Source organism: Aphis gossypii, chromosome 2, assembly GCF_020184175.1.
Source record: "Aphis gossypii isolate Hap1 chromosome 2, ASM2018417v2, whole genome shotgun sequence".
Classification (NCBI taxonomy): Eukaryota; Metazoa; Arthropoda; class Insecta; order Hemiptera; family Aphididae; genus Aphis; species Aphis gossypii.
The window spans coordinates 62,419,083-62,430,232 of NC_065531.1; the positions used below are offsets into that span (position 1 = coordinate 62,419,083).

At 26.6% G+C, this 11,150-nt stretch overlaps 1 protein-coding gene across 2 annotated transcripts; it reads left to right on the top strand.

Moving 5' to 3' along the window:
* The first annotated feature begins 1,816 nt into the window (after positions 1–1,816).
* LOC114122921 (transcription termination factor 2-like) lies at positions 1,817–7,242 on the top strand. Of its 2 annotated transcripts, none has more exons than XM_027985727.2 (9): positions 1,817–2,070; positions 2,156–2,328; positions 2,862–2,916; positions 5,071–5,514; positions 5,688–5,893; positions 5,952–6,213; positions 6,286–6,355; positions 6,741–6,962; positions 7,023–7,242. In XM_027985727.2, the coding sequence occupies exons 3-9, from the start codon at positions 2,897–2,899 to the stop codon at positions 7,107–7,109; spliced, it is 1,311 nt and encodes a 436-aa protein (XP_027841528.2). In that variant the 5' UTR covers positions 1,817–2,070; positions 2,156–2,328; positions 2,862–2,896; the 3' UTR covers positions 7,110–7,242. The 2 variants fall into 2 exon arrangements, with proteins under 2 accessions (XP_027841528.2, XP_027841527.2); XM_027985726.2 differs by having other exon boundaries at positions 1,818–2,070; positions 6,741–6,950.
* Positions 7,243–11,150: the final 3,908 nt, after the last annotated feature.

Below are 11,150 nucleotides of genomic sequence, written 5' to 3' on the forward strand. Positions count from 1 at the left end.
TCATTAAACTATGTTTCAAGGTATGTCCTGTGACAAAACTTGTACAAAAATGAAAACCAACCTATTCATTGTTTGATTGTTCACATAATATATTTTATTCCATAATAGAATAGACTAAACCAATTTAAACTAAATAAATCAATAACTGTGTGTTTTCTTGGTCAAATGTATAAATTCCTTTACAAGGCATAGAAGTCTAGAAAGTAAAAGAAAAAAAATCTATAACACGGTATTAGTTTTCTTACATTGTTGAAAAATTCAAAAACTAAACGTTTGAATTAAAAAAAAAAACTTAATATTTTTAAATAGTCAGTAAACATTTAAAAAATTTTGCTAATTAAATTTTATCCGTGTTTAAAAGCATATATATTAGTGAGTAAACTTTTTCACTAATGATTAATGAAATTTCTAAAAGGTACTACCTACAAATAAACATAAACCTATTAGGCAGGTGTCACACTTGCGGAATATCCTCATCGGTCGTTCCGCTGCGGAATAATCGCGACATATAGTGATTTTATTTTTTCCGTGTGGAAATTCCTCTATTATGTGTCCAGTAGTGTTTAAATATATGGATTTTGATAGTGCGAAAATTCCGCTGCGGATATTCCGCAAGTTTGACACCGGCCTTAACGAACATTTTATATATAACCTATTGAAATGTGGACAAAATGATGCTATTGCTTAAAAAAAAATTAACAAAATAAATTAATACGATTATATAGCTATAGGTATTAATACGCTAGACCAGCGGTTCCCAATTGGTGGTCCGCGGACCCCCAGGGGTCCGCGTGTTGGTTTTAGGGGGTCCGCGGTTGTGTTGTTCTGTAGTGATATTTTTATTTTATTTGAGTGAAATTATTAACTTTGTAGTAATATGAAATTCCGAGATTTTTGGACTATTGAAACTTGATTATCGCGAAAAAAAATAGATAATCAATTTCATAGAAATAAATATCATTATTATCTTCACTATTACACTATTATTACTATAATTCAGAACGTGAAGCCATACTTATTATTTTCTTTCCATTAACCAATAAAACATATAATTTAAAGGAAACGATCAACATTAGTATTAGTTAGTAGTCTCAGACATTACTGGTCAGCGATTAGTGTTGTTTATATTTATTTCTCATTCTCATAATAAAATTAAATTAAAAAGTAAGTATTTATAAAAAAGGGGTCCGCGGACCAATTTAAGTTATAGCTAGGGGTCCGTGGCTTCACACTAATTGGGAACCGCTGCGCTAGACTATAGAGAAAACTCGAAGCGTCGTTACAAAAAAAAGTGTTGTGAACGTCTGAATTTTAAATTTTCATGAAATTGCATAACGACAATTTATTCTAATTATATTAAGATGTTGTACATGTGGAGGCATTTCATGTATAAATCGTCGATTTACTAGATTAATAATTAATATCAATATAATATAAACTCATTATTTTATATTTAAACAATGTTGAATGTATTTGTTTTGCTAGAATCACAGACTTCTATACAAACTAGATAAAGAACTCGTATATTATTTATATTATTAACATTGAAGCTCGCGTATCAGTTTCCGCCATTTTTTCGGTTGGCAAGACATTACATTTCCTATACAATATTATGTATTAGGAATAACATCGTTTTTAATGGTAAAATATAGAAATAAATGAAAAATGATTTCTATAAAATATTCTTAATTTTTTTTAAACAACAGGTTTGGACATCATAAAAAACAATACAACATAATCAATATTTACCATATAATGCCAACCGAAAAACCTGGCTTCAATTGATAGCAGGAGTTCGCTATCTAGTAAGTTCTTTATAGAAATCTGTGCTAGAATGCTGCATCATGGATATCGTTCTGATAATAATTGTGGCCGAAAATAGCCGTAGTTTAAAGTTTTGTATAACAGCCAACAGGAAAGTACCGAACGAAGAACTATATATAATATTGAATATTTGAATGACAATAATCTAAGAAGTTCTCTTTCAAATTCTAAGACCTAAAAAGTCCAAGATCATTGGTCGCCTTCATTCGTACATCGTTATACGATACCAATAAAGAGTAATAGATCGTAAGATTTTATTTATTTTTTTTATGCTTGTCAAACACCTGCAGTCGACTGTCGTTATCGAAATGTAAAAATATGGGTTTTTCAGGTTTTTCTGTTTTCGTTCATCGATATTTATCGGACATTGATTGCCTAATTTAGATAACCAATTACACAAACGTCGAATGTAATTTCGTATTGTAATATTTAAGACTTGCACACTGCACAGTTGAGTGTTGACAGTTCAAGTAGTTCAACAGTTGAGCGTGATTTGGATTTTGGGTACGTATATAGTGTATAAATATAATATATAATAATATTAGTTGAGGGTTTTAAATGTTTAGACCAGAGTTTCTTAAACTTTTTTATCCGCGGAACCCTTATTTATTTTTACTTTAATTGTGGAACCCGTACGTTTTTTTTTTTAGATTTTTAGCTATTTGTATTAAGCTTTCAACAATAAGTTATTACAGCTCAATAATTAGAACCCCTATTTGGTTTCAATAGTTGTAACTCTTAAAAATATTTTTTTCCCGCTAGTCGCTACTAATTTTTAGTTAGATTTTTTAAGTAATTTTCGAGGTAATTTTATTGAATATTTTGAAAAAAAGCATTTTAGATTTGCGGAACCCTGAAGTGAAACAACAGTTTAAAGTTAAACACAGTTTAAGAAACTCTTAGACTGTTTAGAGTTTAGACCTGTTTATTTATTATGATTTGTTAAATATCACGTTATAAATAATAATATGTCGGCGTATTAATTTATATTTGTAATATAATTTTATTCATTTTGTTTTCGTCAATACTTTTTACAGATCACATTCACATTGATTTGCAATAATTGTATGAAATGCAACTTCCCGAGCGAAAGTAAGTAATAAGTATTTGGTATTAATTTAAAATTTAAGCCAATGGTTTTCAATCTTATTGGACTCACGATCCACTTAATTTATTTATATGTTGAGACCCATAAGTACTTCATTCGGAAAAAAAAAACTCGGTAAATAAAATAAATGGAAATTTAAAGGACGTGTTAAAACAAACCATTATGTAAGTAGGCAGGTAGTATTAGCAAAAGTTAGTTTTATTTTTTTCGTTCTATTGAATTAAATACTTTGATTTTTGTTATAGGTAGGTATATGTACTTATTTTCAGTGGTAGATAAGCTAATATTTGTTTATTGGGAAATAATTTGAATAAAGTCCCCCCAAAACTAAGACATAAGCAAAATTTTATTTTGATATAAAAACAATCAACAATACAATACAAAACCAATTAATAAATAATGTTGGCACTCCTAGTACAAAATGTGTTTATTTTTATTGTTTTATGTTATTTTACATTTTTTGAAGTCAATACATTAATAATGTAAGACTCAATATTTAATGAAACTTTATTAATTACGGTATCTGTGCTAGGTAATAGAAGTTAAAATATCTTTCTACACTCATGACTCATGAGTATAAAACTTTCTAAATGATATTGAGTAGGTACCTAATTGAGTTTCTCTAGTAATTTTTTACATATTTTATTTTAGAACCTTGGAATATATTACCTATATGAAAAAAAATTGCTTCTCTATTTTTATACTCCGTTGAAAGCTTCTCTACTTTTTTTTTTTTTACTCCATTTCAAAACTCCTGACTCATATTTTCGTTTATTCCGTTTTTTTGTCATCGGTATTTATAACTTATTTTTATTAAATAATTAAATAATAAATATTGTATATAATAGGTAGTATATTAAATAATTGAAAAGCAATATTATAATTTTTACTTATAAGTTATAACGCATCTAAATTTTCATAGTATATACGCATACATTTAACACTTCAATGAGAAATATAAATCGAAATTAGACAATTTAGACAATCAAACAATTCAATGATAAATTGACAGTTGGATATAAATAAAAGTTCATAGTTAAACATCGCATTGATTTTGGTACATAATAGTGTTATCACAGATGTATAAAAGCAGGATTCTATAATTCTAATCTCAGTCAATTTTTATCTTTATTTATAACTTCAATGTTCATCACACAAGGTTCAGTACTTGATAAATGGTCCTAGAGCCCTCACACATCAACAAAGGATAGGGCTGATAGGGCATACTGGGAAAACCCCGAATTCCCGGTGGGCCTATCTGCCACTTTTTCTTTTCCACCAATCGAAGACTTCTGATTTAAACCCTGGGTTAATATGAATAAAATGATTTCTGATGCATTATTAAATTCAAGCGTATTGTACTTGACACACTTTTCCCATTTAATTTAATTTTTTTTTAATCTATTTGTAATTTTAGGTTGATTAAAGAGAAAACTAGGTGTGAAAATATAGATTAGAAAACACTGGATAACTTATGTTTAAGAACAAAATATTGTAAATTCCAAAAAGGAAAATCTACTTTTTATTGTATGTGTATGGAGTAAGCTTGATGTATTCTTGTTTTTGTACTATATTGAGTTGCTTTAATAATTTTCACAAATATAAATTTATTCAATAATAAAAATAGCAACCTTATATAAACTATACTTTTTTTTCTTAAAAATTTGGATAGGTACCTAAATAGGTTATTCATGTATTGTTAGATTATCTATTAGATTAAATAAAAACTTGAAATAACTGTGAGATCTAAAAATTTGAAGTTTTTGGTTTCATTTATTTTTCAGTTATGATTTTAATTATTTTTACTTTGAGAAAATGTTCTCACTACATGCTGAAAAAAAAATTAGCACTAAAACTAAATGTTATCGTTTTGAATACGTTTTATAATTTCAATAATTAAAACATTGTAAGCTCAGTAAATTTGACGAACTTAGTAATGTTGGTTTAGGTACACTTATCCTATTTTACACATTTTTACAGCTTTTTATATTTAATAAATGTAATAGTTTGAAAAATTACCTTTTTGACTAAGTTTTGGGTAATTTAAAAATTACTGATTTTGATGTACATAACATTTTGTTATTTTTTTTTAACTGAATGAAAATTAATAAATAAAGGTGTTTATTTTTGCATTTTAGAAAACTTTTTAAAGATCGTCATCATCGAAGGGAAGAAATTGAAGCTGCACTACGTAGAGCACTGATTGAAGATCAATTTAATACTGAAGATTCTAGTTCTGAAGATGAAGACTTCTCTGAAAGCGAATTAGAAGGCCTAGGGATCTATGATGAGTCAAATAGTAGTGGATTAGAAGAAGACTCTGATGAGTCTGAAGAGGAAGATGAATCAGAAGAAGAATCTTATGAGTCTGAAGAGGAAGATGAATCAGAAGAAGAAGCTGATGAGTCTGAAAACGATGATGAACCAGAAGAAGAAGCTGATGAGTCTGAAAAGGAAGATGCATCAGAAGAAGCTAATGAGTCTGAAAAGGATGATAAATCAGAAAAAAAAGAAGATGAATTAGAAGAAGACGATGAAGTAGAAGGAGAAGATGAATTAGTTGATGAAGAAGATTACAATAGGTATGAGTTTAACTGAAAATAGCTTAACTTATGGCAGTGGTAGTTATATTTATTATAATATTTCTTAAAGTACAATTAAAGTTAGTTGATGATAGGTAAAAAATGATTAACACATATTAATTCTTATAGTTTTTATAATGAATTTGTTTTTATTATTATTATTTTTTTTATAGTGAAATATCTGAATCGAATGAGACACTTTGTGATAGTACTCCAATCGCTAAAAATAATAATGTACTAAAGAACAAAAATAAGTCAGATGTTGATGATAATTCACAATCTTTTTACGACTCTAATTTTAATTTGAATGATCGACAAAATCAAGTTATTGAATGGATGGTTACCAGAGAAAGTAAAAAACCATATGGAGGAATTATTGGTAAGTTTAAATTAAAAAATATTTAAGTACCATAATTTAATTTACTTTATTTATATAGCAACTGATATGGGTACTGTCAATTGTAAGATTGCAATATTAATGCACTTGTTATCAAAGTCTAATGCTCCTAATTTAGATAACACGCAATCAGAAGGGGAATCTGATTCGGATGAACCTATTGTCTTAAACGGATGCACATTGATTGTGTGCCCAAGATCAAGTTTAGATGATTGGATTAATTGTATTGGCCAAAGTATACAACCTGGTACATTAAATGTGTGGGTACACTATGGTAAAAATAGAGAGATATCGCTACATGAGTAATTTATTTTATTATTATTAAGTAATTATATATAAAATTTGTATTACATTTTTTGATTATAAAATTCTAGTTTAACTCAAAAAGATATTGTTATCACAACAATTACGTTGGTTCTAACAGGTTTCCGCAACAAAGAAAATGTAAGAATATATAATTAAATCTTAATCAAGGCTATGGTTAATTACCTTATTTGTGATTTAGTGTTAACTTGACACATATGTATTTCTAAAATATTATTTATTCTTAATACTTCAAATTTTTGTACATTGGTTAAATACAAATTATATTTAATCAATGGATTGTGTAATATGTATAATTCATTTCTACAACTAAATTAAACCAAATTATTGTATTTCAAAAAACAATTAATAATAATATTATAATATTATGTATCAAAACTTGTTGACGATACTGTAAACATACCAATAACTCAACATTCTCCAAAAAATTAAAAAAATATTCCTATAAGCTATTATACAGTAAATTAGTATTTATAAAGTTTTAAATCAAATACTTTATTTTTAGAATCCATTATATCAAATAAAATGGCATAGAATAATATTGGATGATATCAAGGTTTATAATTATAAACTACAAACTTCCAACGCTTTATGTCAGTTATCAGGCATTTGTCATTGGGTTTTTTCTGGATCAACAATTTTTAATAACGATGATGATGAAGCTATGTATAGTTTAATTAAATTTATAAATTATAAACCATTAAATATGTTGGAAGTAAGATTAAAAGTAATACACCCTACTGCTACAGGAATAAAATATTTAACTGTATTTGAAATTTAATTTTAGAATTGGAAAAAGTGGATGGAAATAAATCGAACTGTACCAATTTATGAAAAGTTGAGCCATTTTTATTACAATAAGAAAATTGTTTGAATACAAAGTACCTAACTACATGATTTGTTACTTATTTATTATTTATTTTTTAATTATTATTTTATTCAGATTTTAATTTAATTTTAATTTTATTTTATTTTAAATACACATATTTGTTTTGATTCTCTTTCTACTTCATCTTCTCTTTCTACTTCATTGCCTTCTTCTACTTCATCACCTCCTACTTCCTCTTCTTCTGATTCATCATCCTTTTCAGACTCATCAGTAGAGGTCGGATTTATATTCTCTTAAAATCCTTAAAATATGATGTTTTTATGTCACATATAATAGGCAATATATTCTCTTAATATTCTTTTAAAATACCAGATATATGATGTTTTATGTCTTTAAATATGCAAAATATTCTTTTAATATTAAAAAAAAATTCAGTTTAAATTTATTTTTTATTAATTTGGTTTTAAATATATTTAATTTAATTAATTTTACTATAACAATTAATAACTATATATTGTTCCATGTGTTCCGGTGTCATTTTAGTACGCCGGTTTGTAAGAATGTTCTTGTATATGCGAAGGATCGTTCGACATCAACCGATGTCACTGGAGAATATTGTAAGTCGGCTACCATAGTCGGTGAATAATTTTCCAGAAGTTGTACTGTGTTATTTCCACTAAGAACTTGTCCAATATTTTTCAAAAATTTGTATCCTTTGTTTTTTTGTTGAAGTTGCAATATTTTTGTCTTTACTACTTCTCCTTTTTCTCCTGGTATCTGCTCAAGTTGTGTAAAAGTGTTTTCGATAATATTTATCATATCAACTAAGGCAGTATGTGATTTTTCCAAACTTTTTATAGTTGTAACAATTTGAAGAAAATTAGTTTTAATAAAAATTAAATCATTTTTTACTGACTGTAAGTGTAACATGTTTTTGCAGAGTCATCAGCTTCTTTTTCTGATTCATCTTCCTCTTCAGATTCATCAGTGTCTTCTTCTAATCTACCACTATTTGACTCATCATAGATCCCTAGGCCTTCTAATTCGCTTTCAGAGAAGTCTTCATCTTCAGAACTAGAATCTTCAGTATTAAATTGATCTTCAATCAGTGCTCTACGTAGTGCAGCTTCAATTTCTTCCCTTCGATGATGACGATCTTTAAAAAGTTTTCTAAAATGCAAAAATAAACACCTTTATTTATTAATTTTCATTCAGTTAAAAAAAAATAACAAAATGTTATGTACATCAAAATCAGTAATTTTTAAATTACCCAAAACTTAGTCGAAAAGGTAATCTTTAATTGGTATTTGGTATTAATTATAAATATAGCCAATATAGGTATCAATATAGCTATAGGCACTTACATAATTAATACCTACATATTTTAAGGTTAAAAAAATCAACACTAACTTTTCCATAAGTTTTTCTTCAGATAACTATAGCTATAGAGAAAACTCGAAACATCATTATAGGAAAAATGTTATGTGCGTTTGAATTTTAAATTTTTACGAAATTGCGTAACTATAATGATTTATCTTCAAACGATTTTAATATTTGTTATTGTTCAAAGAGTATAAGTCGTAGATACTTAAAAAATTTCACCTGCTATTTAGATTGGCATTTTCTTTACATGATTTAATTTACAAAATATTTCACTTATTTTAATGTTTTTATAGGCATTTAAAATATTCGTTTTAGATTCTGAACGGAGTGATGAATGTATTGATTTTACAATGATGTATGTTTTTTTTTTTTGTGTCTGTGTACAGCATAATTAGTCGAAATAATGCTTCAATTTCAAACTTCGGGGGTGGTTTCCGATGGAAAAGTGAATATCCTTGGTGCATTTTAAAGATAAAAAGTAAAAAATTGTTAGTGTTATCTATATACAGTTAAATTTTCAAAAAAATTTGACTTTTTTTGAGTTATTTAGAGACCATTGAAATTTTCGATTTTTATGCGAATTTTTTTTTGAAGTGTTGGTAAAAAAATTTTGGATGACCAAAAAAAATTGAAAATTTAATATGAGGTTCCTTATGAGTTGTTCTTATTGTAGCTAAAAAAAATTAAAAATCGTTAGTCACAATTTTTTTTTATAAGCGTTTATAGTTAAAATTTTTACGAAATCTGTCGAAAACGCGAAAATTTGCTAGTAATTTTGAAGTTTAGTACTAAGTTTATAACTAAGAATTGAAAATACAACACTAAGTTTTCCTTCAAGTATCTATAGAGAAAACTCGAAGCATCATTATAAAAAAAATTTTAAGTGCATTTGAATTTTATATTTTTACGAAATCGCGTAACGATAACGATTTATCCTCAAACGATTTTAAATATTTGTTATTCAAAAAGTATAAGTCGTAGATACTTGAAAATTTTACCAGTTATTTAGATTGGTATTTTCCTTACATGATTTAATTTTCAAAATATTTTGAGTTTTTTTTAGCTATTTATAGACAACTGAAATTTTCAATTTTTCTGAAAAATTTTTTTTGAAGTGTCGATAAAATTTTTTTGGCCCTATCAAAATATTTTAAAATTTATTACAAAGTTCCTCATTAGTTAGTCTTATAGTGATTAAAAATTATAAGAATACATAGTCACAATTTTTTTTTATTAGCACTCGAAGTTCAAATATTGACAAAAATTCGTCAAAATCATGAATATTTGCAAATTATTTTGTAGATATAAATATAATTTATAAAATTTTGTGTAGCTAAGAGTTGAAAAGGTAATACAAGTACAAGATTATCCGTAAATTTGGCTTACAATAATTATAAAATAACTTAAATTTTGGTGTATTCAGGCCATTAAACATAGGTAAATCACCTTTTTCATCAACCACTGGAAATTATTTCCTTGGCTGACAAATTTTCTTTCAGAATCGTTTTTTGTATATAATTATACATTCTATCATATATATATGATATCTATCATTGGATTCAAATTTAATACATCCATTATATAGAGATCTCAGGTACCAACTAAACAGCAGAGCGTTACTCATTTGAGCACTCTTTTTTTTAAAATATTATTTTCAGATTCCCATATCTGAGCTAATCATTAGTTTATTTAAGAGAACACTTATTTCAATATGAGCTCAGTTTTAACATTTTGTTGTTATTTTTTAACACATAATGGATAAATTTATGAATAGATAGCTATAAGCAACTACTAACTAGTAGTTGTAATATACTATTTTTTATGAAAGTTTCTTGTCCAGTCTGTCCATGCTATATTTTAATGTCTTTATGCATGATAATAATTAAACGATAATATTATATTTAAGCATTGATTTATTGCTTAAGAATATGACTTATTAATTTATTATTATGGCAGCATGCCAGTATGTGCCTCTTACCCTATTAATAAAGGCTCAAAAAGGGCGTTGCTAAATATTAGTCAACGTCAATACCCTTCCACATTGTATTTGCGCCAATGCTGTAGATGAAGTTGGTAAAGTTCTAGGCTTATTTAAGTATGAGAAAAATTACTGCAATAACAAAAACAGTAAATAAATATATTAAGCAATTAACTTTAACATTTTTTTAATAGTAACATATTATTATTATCAACAAAATTTAGGGCTTTATATTAAAAATTCTTTTATTTTGCTAAAATCGTCTATTATAGTAAGTAATTTAATTTTTTTTCTACCGTTCAATGAAAATAAATTATGTAATGTCGAAGCTTTTTTTTATACAATTGCTTGTTTTATAATATATTTAGACAAAACTTTTAAGACATAAAATCCAAGGCATCGATGGACGGTGATCGGTGTATTATAAATGTAAATCTCATCAGGTCCAGTGCATCGCACCGACTGCACTCACGAGTTACGATTAGTTTCAGTTGTGTTGTAAGCTAGTGAAGTTGGTATTCAAATTTCAAATTACAGCGAATTGGATTTTTATAATTCAACGTTTTTAACTAATTTTCATTTTAAGACATTTTTATAGTAAGCAAGAGATAGAATAAATTTTCCTTGTTGGCTTGATAGTTATAGGTCAATTTATTCTATGATACAAGTTTATATCATTCTATTATTACACTTATTTTTACTTAAAATAATGGTTAACCTAACCT